Genomic DNA, 18,411 nt, shown 5'->3' with positions numbered 1-18,411 from the left:
TCATAATATTTATATGCTATAATATTTCGAGATAAGCGGCAAGTTTTAAAATAGTGAGTAAAATTTCACTAAGTATTGTTGATTACCGTAATTTATTCCATTGCTCACACAGTAAATAGAAGCAATGTATGTATGACTGATATACTAGTGATTAAAGAGTGTCATATAAATACTTGCCTATATATACATGTATAAAATATATCAGTTAAAATTTTGTTTCAATTTTATAATCTTTTTTGAAAAGAGCACATTGAAATGCACTAATCTTTTAATATTTATGTATCGCATTGATACTTTCAATTGCTACAGTGCTGATAATCTCTTTACTATCGTAAAGTTTGCGCTAGTTGGCGGCTAGGAATGCTTAGTAATATACAAAAGCACCTTGACCTTAAGATTATTGGATAGAGCTGGGTTGCTAACACAATATGAGCGATTAACAACATAATCGTATATTCAGTGTAAAAGTGTGAACATTATAAAAGTAAAATCTTATACAAAACGGTTAGTACGATACAATAAATGAAGTGTCTGCAATTATATTTGTCAGTTAAACCAAAGTCCTTAGCAATTACTGCTATAAACAAAATGAAAATTAATTAATTGTGTTTATAAATTGTCCATAAAATACCACAGAAATGTTTTAAATTTGACAATATAACTTAGTTTAGTTTCAATCTCGATTCGCCATTGTTCAAACTCACTTGAATTGGTATAAAACATATGAGCTTTGTACATAAAACTTTAAATAAAAATTAAAAATTGTTTATTAATCTAATAATGGCAAACAAAATAAATTCTTTGATGTAGAAGTACTTAAATCTGCGAATTAACATGTGTTTTACAGCTCAGTTTCGATCGGCATCGAATTAAAAACATTCGGAAATATTTAAGTTGTCCCTTTTGACCTTTGTGCTTTGAGCCATTTTTACCATTGTGAATAATCTAAAAGTGGTATTGGTATACTCTCTTGTACGAATTCAACTGGCGAAATATTTCGTTCAACGCATTGATACTTTCAATTGTTGTAGTCGTAAGATTTGTCAGTTTGGCCGACATTATGATGAAGTTCGTTAAAATTAAGAAGACAAAACTAAATTAAGAAGAAAACTATGACTTTTGGACATTGTAAATAATAATGTTGAATATTGGAGAGTGTTAAACGCAACCTAATGACGTCCATCGACTATGAAGGAAATACGAAAATACGAAAATACTCAAACAAATTTATGAGAAGTAAATTGTAATTGCTTAAAATGGAAACCGAAGAAATCCCGGATATGAACAAAGAAATGTTGTCGGAAGTGAAACTAAACTACAATGAAAACTTAGAATCACGGAACATCTTTCTCTGATCTAACTGGAATCATTGAGCTGCTATTGATACTGTGATCAAACTAGAATTACTGAACTGGTATTGCTGCTGTGATCTAACTATAATCACTGAACTGCTACAGTTACTATGATCTAGTTAGAATCACTAAAAAGCTATTGCTACTGTTATCTAACTAGAATCACTGAACTGCTACAGCTACTATGATCTAACTAGAATTCCTGAACTGTTATAGCTACTGTGATCGAATTAGAATCATTTTTATACGTTTTTCTAAGTGATAAAATCTCGAGTAGTGATATATTGCTCATCACTAATGGGAATACATATTAGTCTCATGAAAATATCAACGATTAATAACAAATTTTGTATTGATTCTCACTTCACTACGAATTGCAAAAGCAGAGAAACACATATCTTACCACTCTAAATAGTTGGTGTAAATGAAAAAAAAAAATTGAGAATTCATGGCAAGCAATTTATTTCCCAATTATTGCTATATTCTTAGTGCGAACGCAGGGTAACATTTCATTTTTGTTTATTATTGTCCACTTATGGCAACATTTAGGGCTATCAGAATCTGAAATTTGTTTATTTGGCTGGAAACTGAACTAAACAGTAATTTAACGTTTCAAATTCTTAATAAAGGGAGTAAAAATCTACAAGCAAATACTGTGATGTTGTTTCAAAGACACACAAAATGTTGATAAAACAATTAAAATCAATGCTTTTAATCACTTGATTATAAAGCTTTTCTATAAGGTGATTAAATATTAGTGTTAAAATAGTTGGTTTGTATACAATTTTAATAATTATTGTACAACGAATTAAGATTATAATATAGCCGTTTAAGAATTATTCAAAGACCATTACGTGTGCTTGATTTCGTAATAATTTTTGACCTGGAGTCCAAAGTAGTTTTGTTGAAACTTGCTTTTGCATTGCGATATATACATTTACAGATGTAGTCACATATCCAATTAAGTAAGAAATATTGAAAATTGTGAGTACATTATCAACAATTAAATGTTTGCCTATAGTATACGTAAATATATGCTGGGAAAACTTTACCGTCCCACGATTTCGGGGTTAAGATGAATATGGGCGGATAGATTACGAATATATATAATTATTGCCGCCGCAAACTTATAGTTTCTGAGATTTTTGCAACTAAAGATTTAAAATTAACAATTTTCAACACGTTAGTTCTCACTGTATATTGAATTTTTCTCATATATTTTGAATTTTAAATATATTTACGCTTCACTAATTTGTTTTTATATATTTATTTTTATTATATCAAAATTTGCAGTAAATAAACATTTAACTTTTTGCACAATTCTGCTTATTTGTACAATAACAAAAGGGTTGCAAGATGACAGAATATAAGTGTTGCCACATGCGATCGAATAAAAATAATCAAAATGAAGAAAACAAATACCCTATAAATAGTTATTAAGTAAACACCCTCCAACACCGGGGATTATCAAAGAGGTGGACATTCTGCACAATGAATAACGAAGCTCCCACCAGAATTATGAGCACCTGCAGCCGCTTCCGCCAGACATCACCATTGGTAGCGGTGGTCTGATAAACTGCATAACCTGGCGACCTATGCTAACTCTAGCATCAGACCATTTGCCCATAATTATCTCGATGGAAAAACCTCCCGACTTTATTTCTGAGGACAACCGCAGCTATGTTAACTTTAATAAAGCTAACTGCGACGCCTTCACAGAATTCACCGAGAATACCTTCGCCGCTCTTCCCATTCCTACCGACGTAATCGTTGGCGAACGTCAATTCCGCAAGGTGATCACCGATGCTACTGCTCGTTTCATACCCCCCGGAAAAATTGCCAATTTGCGCCCTAATTTCCCGGCTGAAGCGGCAGTTTTAGCAAATGAGCGTGACTCCTTACGCCAGGTCGATCCCTGTGATCCCCGCATAAGGGATCTCAATTTGGAGATTCGACAACTGGTAAATAACTATAAGCGGACGAAATGGGTAGAGCACTTGAAGTCCTGTAATTTTTCCACTGGCGTGAGCAAGCTCTGATCAACCGTCAAATCCCTTTCAAACCCGAGGAGACATGACGACCGAGTTAAAATTCAATTCGGTAGCTATGCCTCTTCGGACCCGGAGAGGTGCGCGAGCTATTTTAGCCGACAATTCATACTGCACCCCCAGGTTGACAAGGCCAAAAGACGTGTCACCAGACGGCTGCGCAGAATGCGAAACAACGGCGCGCCACTTGTTTTCACCAGTGGGGAGGTTCAGGAGGTCATCAGGAAGACCAAGTCCTCCAAAGCCATTGGCCCTGACGGAATAAATTCTTTAATGTTAAAACACCTAGGTTCAACGGGAGTAGAATTTCTCGCCAAGGTACTCAATTTGTCGCTAACCACTTTTAAAATACCCGATATGTGGAAAATCGGAAGAGTGATTCCACTACTGAAACCTGGGAAACCCGCCAACCAAGGGGAGTCCTATCGCCCGATAACTCTCCTTTCCCCATTAGTGAAGACACTTGAGGCCTTACTGCTCCCGAGACTCACATAACACCTGAACCTAGCTAAACATCAACAAGGCTTCCGTAAAGTGCATAGTACCACAACAGCACTTAGCGTCATAAACACCCAGATAGTTCATGGTCTAAATCAGAAACCACCCTGTAAGAGAACCGTCCTAGTAGCGTTGGCCATGTCAAAAGCTTTTGACACGGTCAACCTAACAACGTTTCTAGAAGACGTGGAACAAACAACTCTTTCTCCGGGGCTGAAGAGATGGATTATGAACTACCTGAGCGGTCGACAATCATCGGTATTATTTCGAGGTAAAACATCAAAACTTAGGAAAATTAAACAAGGGGTTCCACAGGGCGGTGTCCTCTCCCCGTTACTGTTTAATTTCTATATTTCCAAACTTCCTCAACCACCAGAGGGAATTTCCGTTACCTCCTACGCAGATGATTGCACGATAATGACGTCGGGCACTGGCATCGATGACATGTGTTCGAAAGTGAACAGCTACCTCCCCGAACTTTCTCGCTTCTTCTCTGCGAGGAGACTGGCACTCGCACCCACTAAATCCACGGCGACCCTTTTTACCAACTGGACGAAGGAGTACAGACTAAGTCTTAACATTCATGTCGATGGCATACCAATTCCGACAGTAAATAACCCCAAAATTTTGGGAGTTACATTTGACAGTCTGCACTCCTTCACTCCACACACGACTGCGATAGTCACTAAAGTACAGAGCCGCAACAAAATCCTCAAGTCGCTAGCCGGTAGCACTTGGGGAAAAGACAAAGAAACGTTGCTGGCCACTTACAAGGCTATCGGCCGGCCGGTCGTAAATTACGCAGCACCGGTATGGTCGGTAAATTACCATGGTCGATCCAAAACCAGGTGTGTTCGAAGTTTTTTCGCGTAGAACTCTTTTCTGGTCAAGCAAATACAAGTGTTAGCAAAATAAGAGACAGTCCTCGATATGATTTTTAACATTTATTTTGTTAAATAAAAGAAGAGGAATTTTCGCAAAAAGAGGAATTTATGGATGAATTTATATATGGTATCTACAATGTGGCAGCGCTCGTTTCCGCATAATTTAAACACATAAATCTTAGAGTGAAAAGTGATTTTTAAAATAAGTAATTTTTGTTTAATAAACTTTAAATAAATGTAAAATATGAATTTTATTGAATGTTAGTAATGTAATTTCATATATTTGAAGTGAAAAAAGAGCGTAAAATGTGTTAAAGTATGTGAAATTGCTTGTTGAAAATTTTGATTTTTTGATCTTTAAAGCGGAATATCTCGAAAACTAGGCGTCTGCGGTACCTATAACCCTATATATTTTTTTAATCTGGAGGACGTCTTTCCTCACGGCGCCATAGTAAGGACGTCTTTCGCGGCGCCATAGTAATCGGAATTGTGTCCTCACGGGGGACGCGCGAAAAATTTTAACGGAGCGGGAAAAATTTGTGAAAAAATTTAATTTATTTAATAATCAGTGTATTTTTCATCTATAAGGTTAAAATACCTTCCGATAACCGTATCGCAGATATCAAATCATCTGTTTCTACAAAACAAAATATATAAGGTTATATTAAATTTTCCAAAATGTACCGAAAAGGCGGGGGCAGGAATGCACCTTGGCCTACAACACTATAATAAGTATGAGCAGTAGTCGTAACAGACTCGAAGACAACAACAGGAAAAGACGAGATTCAACACAACATTATGAAACACAGATACATGAAAAGTAACACCAAATAACACAACTATGTATGCGATTCTAATCATAAAGGCCCATTCATGGTATATGTGGATAGAACGGCAAATAATGGTGATAGACAACCAATTAATACAATCAGTTTAAATAAGTATATTCTAAATAACAAAATCGCTGATATATTAGACATTAAAATGTTGATTTGGACGATGCAGACTATTATTTAAAAATGGCAACGCAGCCAATAATTTTTGCTCAACAGTACATGGGGAATACGAAAGGAAAATCTTCGCCCACTTCATTTCCATCTTCCATATCCCAACGGAATAATCAGAAGAAGAATTAAAAAATGATATTAGTTCGCCGATTAAAATCAAGCAAATAATTCGTATAACGAGAAAAGTTAAAGAACAAATCATTCCAACTCGCAGAACAAAGATAATCTTCGAGGGGTTCAAAATCCCAATGGAGGTAACTTATTCCTATACAAAAATACAAGTTAAACCATTCATCGCTTTTAGACAATGCTACAAATGCTTAAGATACCATTTCTCAAAGAACTTCAAACAACTAATTAGAATATGCCCTCAATGTGGTCAATCACACAAACTTAACGACAAATGTATACGATATCTTGCGCCAACTGTGAAGGTAAGCACAGCGCAACATACAAATATTGTCCAGCCAGAATCAAAGCATATACTATCAAAAATATTATGCATTGGAAAACATAACACAAATGGAAGCGAGACAAAGATATTCAAACATCTTCGGACACAGATTTTCAATTCTAAAAGACAATACAACAATAGATACAGAATTTCCACAACTCCCAACAGGTCAAAAAAGAAAACCGTACAATAACGCAACCGAAGCTGCAAAATATGTACACCAACAATACTCCTTCGCGACGAAAATCAACCATTCTATATCCAACTTCTTAACAAATAACCCAAGCAACAAAAATACCAAAGATTATCATGATATGCTCATAGAAATCCGAAATACAACTAGACAGATGAGTGTCTACACAGACCTGTGGAAAATAAACAATGAAATACCAAATGATAATATTACCAACCATTCAAAGTTTAAAAAAACACAACAACAAAGAACTTTTAGAATTAACTTCAATAAACAAAAATATAGGCATAGCCATTCTCATCGAGACGTGGGTAAGTGACAACAGCTCAACATCGCTGGCCAACTACAACTTTGTAGGTAAATTTCGAAGGGATGGCTACGGAGGAGTAGGCATGTATATGCGGAAGAGCATTAAATTTTCATTAATAAAAATTGAAACAAATGCGGAAATTATTGGTATAACAAATCTGAACCTAAAAACTAATTTAAATATATTTACCATATACTGCCCACCAAATATGTCCAGTGCAGATTTCAATGAAGAAATATTTAAAATATTTACATAGGCAAAAAACTTAAGATTTAACTGTAAGGTGACACTTTGTGGAAGTAATAGCAATGACAATAAAGGTACCATATTAGAAGATATAGCATCAGATTGTGTATTCGATTGCTTAAATGAGGGTACTCCAACATATTGACAAAATGACCACACCTCTCACATAGACATCACCTTCTGCAACAAATTTGCTATTAATGTAGAATGGAAAATTCTAAGCACGAAGATTATTACAAGAAACCATTACCCTATCATAATAAAACTTAACCAAACCGTTGACAAAAATCAACAAAACACACAAAATTCTACATAAAAAACTAATCGCAGACATTACAAAGTTAAAAATTGGACATACATTGCAAGAAGTAAATAATTCTTTCAAAACACCAATTAAAAAAAACACCATTTGTATTCACGATAACAACAAATATATTCAGAAAAAATGGTGGAACACAGAAATGGATAAACTTTATAGACACCGAAACAATACCAGATCATTATATGAAAAACTAAGATCTACAGAAAATCTAAACAAACTAACCGAGGCACAAAACAATCTAACAACAGAAATAAACAAACAAAAGAAAGCAAACTTTAATCAACTCCTAGATGAAATTTCAAATAGCATTATCAGCAAACAAATATGGAAATCAATCAACAATATTAAAAAATATGGCTATAACAAGAGAATAAACAACAGCTGGAACCAGGAGGAAATACAGAAATTTTTAGAATCAATAGCAGGCCCGAACCAGAACCACAACTTTTCGTCAAATCCCTACCAAAACAGTATAGATAAAGAACTACCAGATCTGACCAGACTCGTAGACCAGATCAGACCAGAACGTAATCCAGACTCAGCAAAAGGATTGGATGGTATATCATATTGAATGGTAATTAATCTAACAGACGAAGAGAAAAAAGCACTCCTTCAAATATTGAAAAATTGGTACCGGAAGAGTGGAGAAATATAAAAATAATACATATACTAAAAACAAAAATCCAGAAGACATCACCAGTTACAGGCCAATAGCATTACTATCAACCACACTCAAAATTACGGAAGGAATCTTCAAACTACTTCGGGACAACTTTATTAACCAACATGATCTTATACCTTCTAGATCATATACTTTTCAAAAATAAAAAAAAATCTACAACATTTTGTATCAATGATGGAGTCATATGTGGAGTCAAATGTAGAAGTTCACGTAAGTGAGGAGAGTTTCTGACTGCCATTCACTTGGGAGTGGCTAGGAACGATTCTTTTGCATGTGGCTCAAGCAGCTCACGACTTCCGGACTTAGACCGAGTATCCTCTGGGCAGCCAACAGACATCTGTCTGGAAGCGAGCTAAAGTAAACAGCCTCGGATGAGAAACCCCCTTTTTGATGACGACCACAGCAAACGTATAAAGGACTATGATTTAAGGGCATGCACCTGGAATGTCCGGACCCTTAATTGGAATGGTGCCTCTGCCCAGCTGGTTGATGCCCTCGTAAGAGTAAAGGCTGACATCACCGCAAAACAAGAAATGCGATGGACGGGACAAGGACGGAAGAAGGTGGGTCCTTGTCACATCTACTACAGCGGCCATATAAAGGAGCGCAAATTCGATGTGGGATTTGTGGTGGGAGAGAGACTCCGTCGTCGAGTCCTGGCATTCACTCCTGTGGATGAACGTCTAGCCACAATCCGCATCAAAGCGAGGTTCTTCAACATATCGCTGATATGCGCCCACGCCCCGACGGAAGAGAAGGACGAAGTGATCAAAGATACCTTCTATGAGCGCCTAGAACGTACCTATGAGCGCTGCCGCCGCCACGATGTCAAAATCGTGCTTTGCGATTTCAACGCTAGGGTGGGTAAAGAAGGTGTCTTTGGCAAAACAGTCGGAAAATTCAGCCTCCATGACGAAACATCGCCAAACGGTCTAAGGCTGATCGATTTCGCCGGGGCCCGAAATATGGTCGTCTGTAGTACTAGATTCCAGCATAAGAAAATCCATCAAGCTACTTGGCTGTCCCCGCATCGATTCATTCGCAACCAGATCGATCATGTTGTGATAGATGGACGACATGTCTCCAGGGTTTTAGACGTGCGTACGCTCCGAGGACCAAACATTGACTCGGACCATTATCTAGTAGCAGCAAAGATACGCACACGCCTCTGTGCAGCAAAGAACGCCCGTCAACAAACACAAGGAAGGTTCGACGTCGAAAAGCTGCAATCACAACCGACAGCCGAACGATTTTCTACTCGACTTGCACTCCTGCTCTCTGAGAGCACTCATCAGCATCTCGATATAAGGGAGCTGTGGAACGGCATCTCAAACTCATTGCATACCGCTGCAGCCGAAACAATTGGTCTCCGGCAACGCCAAAAAACCAGTTGGTACGGTGAGAAGTGTCGTTCCGAAGTGGAGAGAAAACAGACTGCCTACCTCGCAACGTTGCGATCGACCACAACACGTTTGGGGTGGGATAGATATCGAGAACTGAAGAGGGAAGCGAGACGCATTTGCAGACGTAAAAAGAAAGAGGCCGAAATGCGTGAGTATGAAAAGCTTGAAAAGCTGGCCGACATGGGTAATGCTCGAAAATTTTATGAAAAGATGAGGCGATTTACAGAAGGTTTCAAGACCATGTATCGACCGAGGAGGTAATCTGGTAACGGATGTCCAGAGCATACTGGGATTATGGAGGGAACACTTCTCCGACTTGCTCAATGGCATACAACACCAGGAGATGGGGAACCCGATTCCCCAATCGATGACGATGGAATAGATGTTCCATTACCCGACCATGAAGAAATTCGAATAGCAATTACCCGCTTGAAGAACAACAAAGCGGCGGGGGCCGTTGGATTACCGGCCGAGCTATTCAAATACGGCGGCGAAGAACTGATTAGGTGCATGCATCAGCTTCTTTGTAGAATATGGTCGGAAGAAAGCATGCCTGACGATTGGAATCTTAGTGTGCTCTGCCCAATCCATAAGAAGGGTGACAATCTGCGCCAACTACCGTGGTATAAGTCTCCTCAATATCGCATATAAGGTTTTGTCGAGCGTATTGTGTGAAAGACTTAAGCCCACCGTCAATGAACTGATTGGACCTTATCAGTGTGGCTTTAGACCTGGAAAATCTACAATGGACCAGATATTCACCATGCTCTAAATCTTGGAAAAGACCCGAGAGAGAAGAATCGATACTCACCACCTTTTTATCGATTTTAAAGCTGCCTTCGATAGCACGAAAAGGAGCTGCCTTTATGCCGCGATGTCTGAATTTGGTATCCCTGCAGAACTAATACGGCTATGTAAGCTGACGTTGAGCAATACCAAAAGCTCCGTCAGGATCGGAAAGGATCTCTCCGAGCCGTTCGATACCAAACGAGGCTTCAGACAGGGTGACTCACTATCGTGCGACTTCTTCAATCTATTGCTGGAAAAAATAATGCGATCTGCAGAGCTAAATAGAGAGGGTACAATCTTCTACAAGAGTGTACATCTCCTGGCGTATGCCGATGATATTGATATCATCGGAAGCAACAACCGCGCCGTTTGTTCTGCGTTTTCCAGACTAGATAAAGAAGCGAATCGTATGGGTCTGGTGGTGAATGAGGACAAGACGAAATATCTCCTGTCATCAAACAAACAGTCAGCGCATTCTCGTCTTGGCTCCCACGTCACTGTTGACAGTCATAACTTTGAAGTTGTAGATAATTTCGTATACCTAGGAACCAGTATCAACACCGATAATAATGTCAGCCTTGAAATCTAACGCAGAATCACTCTTGCCAACAGGTGCTACTATGGACTGAGTAGGCAATTGAAAAGTTAAGTCCTCTCTCGACGAACAAAAATCAAGCTCTACAAGTCGCTTATCATCCCCGTCCTGCTCTACGGTGCAGAAGCGTGGACGATGTCAACATCCGATGAGACGGCACTAGGAGTTTTCGAGAGAAAGGTTTTGCGGAAGATTTATGGTCCCTTAAACATTGGCAACGGTGAATACCTGTATGTGTTGTTCGACGACATAGACATAGTCCAGCGAATAAAAAGACAGCGGCTACGCTGGCTGGGTCATGTTGTTCGAATGGACGAAAGGGCCCCAGCTCTGAAAGTTTTCGATGCAGTTCCCGCTGGTGGAAGTCGAGGAAGAGGGAGACCTCCACTCCGATGGAAGGACCAGGTGGAGAAGGACCGGTCTTCACTTGGTATTACCAATTGGCGCCAAACTGCCAAAAGGAGAGATGCGTGGCGCGCTGTTGTGGACTCGGCTATAACCGCGTAAGCGGTGTCTACGCCAGTCAAGAAGAAGAGATGTAATAAACACAATACTGTAAAACAAAGTTAAAGGAATGCACTTTGCTGGTATATGTATCGATATCGAAAAACCATACGATAACTTGAATGTTAAAAAATGGCAAACAAACTTTTCAACAAAGGTATTTCACCGGTGATAACCAACTGGATAGAAAACTTCTTCAGCAAAAGAATCTTACATTTAGGAAATACCTCCACTACAATCATCAGAGGTCAATTACAAGGCAGCGGACTAAGTCCACTACTATTGAATATCTATACGTCAGAACTACACAGTATTAACGACACAAACACAACCACATTCCAGTTTGCCGATGATTTCTTCATTCTCACATACGACCACAACTTCAACAATGTTAAACAGCACCTAACAGTAAAATTAACCGAATTTAACAACATTTACAACCAACTAGATTTAAAAATCAACTTTAATAAAACAAACGCAATACATTTTAACAACAATAAACAAACACTGAACCTACCACTAAATAACACAAATAATAACTGAAAATAACTCAGCAAATTTACATTTATAACAAAAATTTATTTACAAATTTACGTTTATAACAAAAATTTATTTACAAATTTACATTTATAATTAAAAACGAAATCGTCGACAAAGTAAACATTCAATGTAAATTCCTAAATATTCTAAGCCTTATTGTTTTACAAAGGATTTGCACTATCCAAAATGGAATATGCTGCGTCTTCCTTTGCGAATCTATCCAAGAAAGCACTAAGCACACTAAAAATCTGTGACAACAAAATACTTAGAAAATGTTTGGGACATATCAAATCAACACCAACGCATATTATACACCATCTGGAGAATACAGAATTCCAATTTGCAACAGCAAAGGAAGTTTCAAAACTAATCGCGTATAATCTGCCTTTATCCGACTCATTAAATAAACAACCATTAACATATTCTACAAGCTATACGATGATATGTACAGAATTTGAACACATATTTTGCGAACTAGAAAAGCTACCGATGAGCACAACAAATACAAAAATTTAATTAGACATTGATTTCTTCAAAACATAACAAAATCCAAAAAAGAAGCTAATGAGGAACAAATACAGCAACTATTCAACAAAAGGATAAACGACTTAAAGAACAGAAACATTGAAACAATTTCTACAGACGGTTCAGTAAAAGAGGGAACGACAAAAGCGGCGTTTTATATCTAATGCAATTCGCTCTTTCTACACTAACAAGCTTTAGCCTTTGATAAAGCAATAGCTTTTGCCATAACGCAACAAATACATCGACTAGCCATCCTAACAGACAACAAGTCAGGTGCAATGGCATTAACTAACGACGATTCAAACAACTACCTAACAATTGAGATCCGCAACAAAATTCAGAACAGCAATCTGGAAATAGTAGAGCTTCAGTTCATACCAAGTCACAGATGAGTTCATCAAAATATTATAGTCGACAATGCAGCAAAACATGCAGGCCGCAATGGTGAATTTATCCATTTAGGATGGACTATAGCTGACACCTGTAAAGAAATAGAAAGAAACGTCACGGCAAAATGGCAAGTGCACTACAGCGCAATCAGCAACGAAAAAGGGGGAAAAAAATATGACCAAATGTTTCAGCATACCTCCAACCATCCATGGTTCAAATTTTTAAATAGTAAAATCGACGCAAATCTAATCAAGAAAATGAATAGAACCAGCGTTTGAAAAACTACGCTACTCTCGTAGCATTTCATTTTACTCTTGCTACCGCTCTCACTTTGTCGAGAGCCACAGCATAGCCTTAGCATAACAATGTAAAAGTATGTGCTCTACTCTGCTACGAGTTTTGTTATGTAAAAAACTATAACTGGAGCGGGAGCAAAAAATTAAATTCTGCGCTATGCTATGGCGTAGCGGACCACGGCCATTTCAACTTGTGTATACCATTTTAAATGCAGCTCTTCTGTACCATCTTTATAATGAAATGTAAGGTTTCGGGTGCTTTTCCTTAGTGATTTAATGCGTTCTTAGTAGTTTTAAACCTAACATTTGTATGGGAGGTGGGCGTGGTTTTAATCCGATTTTCGCCATTTTTGGACTGTATAAGGAAGAGCCTAAAAGAAACGACTCTAGAAGGTTTGGTTGATATAGCTTTAGCAGTTTACGATATATGTACAAAAACCTTAGTAGGGGACGTGGTCACGCCTACTTCCCCAAAAAAATTACTTCCACTTATGCCCCTTCATAGAGCGATCCTTCATACCAATACTTCAATAGTTTAATTTATGGCATAGTTATAGCTCTTTATATGTTTTCGGTTTTCGCCATTTTGTGGGCGTGGCAATGGTCCGATTTCGCCCATTCGAAAGCAACCCTCCTCAGGGTGCCATGGAATATGTGTTCTAAGTTTCATTAAGATATCTGAATTTTTACTCAAGTTATCGCTTGCAGGGACAGATATCCGGATTTCAACTTCACTCGTCATCCTGATCCTTTATATAACTCCATATCTAACACTTTTATTTCTGAGTGACCCAAACAACCGTTATGTGAACAAAACTATAATACTCTCTTTAGCAACTTTGTTGCGAGAGTATAATAAGTGCTAAACCTAGACTATTGCAAATTAATGACGAGGAAAAGTTCAGATGTACCCGACGGTTTTCAGTGTTACTATCGAGATATTCGTCGTGATTCATTTTAGCACTGTTTGGATCGTCTAAGTGCTGAAAAGTGTTAAAACTCCCCTTCTAAAAATTTTAGTGAGGCATATCTGCAAAAAGAAACTCGATATATGGAAGCTATATGAGTTACAACAACAACTTGAAAGAGTGTATTTTTAATGAGTTTATTGTTTCACATTCTATTAGTTAGAACTAGATGTAATTACTTGCATTTTTAAATTGCGAATAAATAGATTAATTTTTTTTCAGGAATTTTCTAAATAAATACGTTGACGACAATAATATTAGTTTTAATTTGAAATAACAAAATGGTTGTATTCTCAAAATATATTGATCTGGCGGTGCAGAAATACGACAAAAACGGTTTATCGAAGACCGTAATTAGCAATGTAATACTCGGTGCTGCAATCTGTGCCTATACTTTTAAGATTACATATCCATTATTCGGCAAGCAGTATTTAAATAAGAAACCCAATGAACACACCCATAAAAATAATGATTGCTCTTCATTCACGGAATTTAATGATGAAATGCTAAACACGACCGAGGATGAAGACTCCAAATTGGCTGAAGCAGAAAAGTTGGTTATAGCAAAAGAATTGAAAAAACAGGCTTCACATTTAGAGCCTGGCCTTAACAAAGAATTCGTACTACAATTAAGAAAGCTAATCAAAATTGTCATACCAAAATGTCTATGTTACGAAAGTGGCCTACTAATCGTGCATACTTTGTGTTTAATATCTAGAACATTCTTATCAATTTATGTAGCTGCTTTGGAAGGTGCTATAGTCAAGTTTATAGTACGAAAAGATGTGAAGCAGTTTGCTATAGTGCTTTTGAAATGGTTTGGTATAGCTATACCCGCTACATTCATAAACTCAATGATACGATTTCTGGAGAGCAAGCTTTCATTGGCATTCAGGTAAGCAATTATTAAACTTCGCACAAATACATGTATATAAAATATTAAAACAACAAATTAAATAATTTAAATATTCATAAATAACATTAAATATTATCTAATAATATTAAATATTAATTTTTATTTATAGGACTCGTTTGGTGCGACACTCATACCGTTTATACTTCAAAAACCAAAATTATTATCGGGTCTCCAATTTGGATGGACGAATAGAAAACGCCGACCATAGGTAGCTATTTAATTATAATTGTATTTATTTTTTTATAAAAAATTGTATTAAATTGTATATTTATTTAATTTTAATAATTAATTGTTATTAGATTGACAGAGGACATAGCAATATTCGCAACCTCAGTAGCACATCTGTATAGCAGCGTTACAAAACCATGCTTCGACTTGATGCTGATTGGTCTCGCTTTGATGCGTTCCTCCAAAAAAATGAATGCCAACATTATCTCAGGTACTAAAATACAGCATTTGAAACTGTTATTGTAAAATTTTATCATTGTTTTAATTTCCATCAACAGGCCCTACATTAGCCATTGCAGTTATATCATTAACGGCACACATAATCCGAGTTGTCTCACCGAAATTTGGACAGCTTGTGGCAGAAGAGGCTAATCGTTATGGCTACTTACGTCACATACATTCTCGCATTATAACAAATTCTGAAGAAATCGCTTTTTATGGTGGACACAAGGTACGTTTTATTGTGGGATTCTTCTACCTTTGCCAAGTGACACTCTCTGATAAATTTTCTGTTTATAGTTTATAGTGTTCGTACAACTTAGAAATACTTTGTTTTTAATATTTTTAGTATGTCAAATACTCCAATTTCGCAAGCTCAATAATTTATGTTTACTTTTCAGGTGGAATTACAGCAATTACGCCAAGCGTATAACCGTTTGGTTAGTCAAATGAACAACATTTTCACACAAAAACTGTGGTTTGTTATGCTCGAGCAGTTCTTCATGAAATATGTGTGGTCTGGTACGGGTATGATAATGGTTTCATTGCCGATTTTGACGTCTGGTGTAGGTTCAGCCAAAACAGACGCCAACGATGCGGGCATTAAATTGAACTCAAGCGTTAGTGAGCGTACACAATATTTAACTACAGCACGGAATTTACTCATATCTGCGGCCGATGCTATCGAGCGGTTAATGTCATCATATAAAGAGATTGTCGCATTGGCTGGCTATACTTATCGTGTTGCTGGTATGTTGCAGGTATTTGAAGAGACTGCTCAAGGTATCTACCACAAGAATACAGTTATGGAAAACACTGAGATGAATGGCATCATTGAGTTCAAAGATGGCAAACCAATTGCCAAGGGCCGCATAATCTACACAGATACACCAAATGACATGACCATCACATTACGGTCTGTACCTGTGGTAACGCCTAATTGTGATATTGTCGTACCAAGTCTGACGCTTTGTATTGAGCAAGGCATGCATCTGCTTATTACCGGACCCAATGGCTGTGGTAAATCAAGCTTATTCCGAATATTAAGTGGGTTATGGCCAATTTATGCTGGTGAATTGTATATACCACGTCCTATAGAGGATAAACCGTGTATGTTTTACATTCCCCAACGTCCGTATATGTCTACGGGCAGTCTTTGCGATCAGATTATTTACCCAGACAGTAGAGAAGATATGCTACGCAAAGGTTTCACAGAGAATGAGCTCCGTGGCATCTTGAAGATGGTCTGCTTAGAACATATAGCACAACGGTAACTATTAACAAATAATAAAATAATATTTCAGACTTCATTTTAATTGCTTTGAACAGAGATAGTTTTAATGCTGTGCGAGATTGGAAAGATATACTCTCTGGTGGAGAAAAACAACGCATGGCCATAGCAAGGCTTTTCTATCACAGGTAAGCCCCAAAATTTGCTGAAAACAGTACTTAAAAAATATTTTATATATAACTAGCAGACCCGGCCACACGTTGTTGTGGCTAAGGTATACATTAAATTAAGTTGGTCCAATATTGACTTCGGCGACGATATTAATTACTCGAGGTCGATGTTACGCAGCATGATGACAACTCACACTACTTTTAATTGCAAAGTGAGTGGTGATAGTACAGGCAATTTTAAATAGTTTGTGAAAATTGACTACGTCATCCTGGTTTGAAGCTATGTCAACTCTCCTGGACCGAAATTCTAAATTGTCGCATTAAGATCATCGATGTGTTTTCTTTTTTTTACCACCAATATAGGTCATTTATCATTTATTCATCATAGAGGTGTCAACTGAGACCCTACCATTTCCAACTGCTTCTACAATCGCAATTTGATATTGTTTGCCGAATATATGGGTCAAATTGTATGTTATCTTAACAAAATTACATCAATAAATTGCAAGAGTATAAAATATTCTGTTGGACTTGAACTTAGCCTTTCCTTATTTGTTACAAATTGTTTTGGGCTATCGACACAACCTTATACAATTGAACAATAACAAAAATATTTTAACAAAGCAACAATGATAACCTTCAAAATAATATTTTTTTGTTTTCTCTTTTTATATTTTTCTTGTCAACTTGAATAAAATTATCTTATTATTATCTTCCTCGGAATTTTTCCATATTTACTCACTCTCTAATCTTTTCCTGGCCTTTCACGAATATTTCAAGACTAAAATTAGCCGGATCGGTTTGGCCGTTCTCGACTGTTTGCGAGACTAACAACAGCAATTCATTTTTATATTATATTTACATACGTAACTGTAAATTAGAAGTAAAACAAAATGTTAATTACTAATTGTGGATTCGATTAATTTGAATAATAACTATCCTATCATCTAAGTTGGACCAAATTACATGTATATGCCAACTTTCATGAATATCAGTTGACTAGTTTTTGAGTTCATTCGGAACATACACACGGACACTGGTTTTTTATATATTAAGATATTAATAACTAATTAAATTATTAGAAATTCAAATAAATTAAAGACAAGAGTTCCATTGAATTATTTATATACATACATAACCAAACAATAATTTTTTAGACCAAAATATGCGTTACTGGACGAATGTACGAGCGCTGTTTCTATCGATGTGGAGAGCACAATATATGAGATTGCCAAAAGCATGGGCATCACATTATTAACGATAACACACCGGCCCACCCTATGGTAATTTGAATTTAGACGTAACAAACATGGAATGATTTCACCACTTATTTAATACACATCTACTTAACAGGAAATTCCATACACACATTTTGGAATTCGATGGTCAAGGTGATTGGACTTTCCGCCAAATGGAAGCCAACGAACAACAGAAACCTTTCGACAATTTACAATAATTCTGCAGAAATCTGCGCAAAAGTAATTATTTATGTATTTTTTCCTGTATCTGATTTTTTCACTAATATTTCTTTGAAATAAAGTTGTAAATATGGCGTAAAATATTTTTGCACTGTCGCCGGAAAATTTCGAGAATAGTTCTGAAATATACGAATTTCCTTCTTGGGTAAGTGATATAAACCTG

At 36.9% G+C, this 18,411-nt stretch overlaps 1 protein-coding gene across 3 annotated transcripts; it reads left to right on the top strand.

The window, feature by feature from the left end:
* Nucleotides 1-221: 221 nt before the first annotated feature.
* On the top strand, nt 222-18,354 carry Abcd2_0 (ATP-binding cassette sub-family D member 1). Of its 3 annotated transcripts, none has more exons than XM_011193848.3 (9): nt 222-504; nt 14,229-14,901; nt 15,032-15,130; nt 15,222-15,361; nt 15,429-15,601; nt 15,771-16,639; nt 16,699-16,788; nt 17,928-18,053; nt 18,124-18,354. In XM_011193848.3, the coding sequence occupies exons 2-9, from the start codon at nt 14,288-14,290 to the stop codon at nt 18,224-18,226; spliced, it is 2,214 nt and encodes a 737-aa protein (XP_011192150.1). In that variant the 5' UTR covers nt 222-504; nt 14,229-14,287; the 3' UTR covers nt 18,227-18,354. The 3 variants fall into 3 exon arrangements, with proteins under 3 accessions (XP_011192150.1, XP_028900036.1, XP_011192149.1); XM_029044203.2 differs by lacking the exon at nt 222-504 and adding an exon at nt 1,834-2,124; XM_011193847.3 differs by lacking the exon at nt 222-504 and adding an exon at nt 1,846-2,095.
* The last annotated feature ends 57 nt before the right edge of the window (nt 18,355-18,411 follow it).

This window comes from Zeugodacus cucurbitae, chromosome X (genome assembly GCF_028554725.1).
Source record: "Zeugodacus cucurbitae isolate PBARC_wt_2022May chromosome X, idZeuCucr1.2, whole genome shotgun sequence".
Lineage (NCBI taxonomy): Eukaryota > Metazoa > Arthropoda > Insecta > Diptera > Tephritidae > Zeugodacus > Zeugodacus cucurbitae.
The sequence above is the reverse complement of the archived record's forward strand: the minus strand, read 5'-3'. Positions and strand labels throughout refer to the sequence as shown.

Coding starts and splice junctions, on each gene's coding strand:
- Abcd2_0 (XM_011193848.3), top strand. CDS start 14,288: ATGGTTGTATTCTCAAAATATATTGATCTGGCGGTGCAGAAATACGAC. Junction 15,131..15,221: donor ATAGAAAACGCCGACCATAG/GTAGCTATTTAA, acceptor AATTGTTATTAG/ATTGACAGAGGACATAGCAA. Junction 16,789..17,927: donor GCAAGGCTTTTCTATCACAG/GTAAGCCCCAAA, acceptor ATAATTTTTTAG/ACCAAAATATGCGTTACTGG.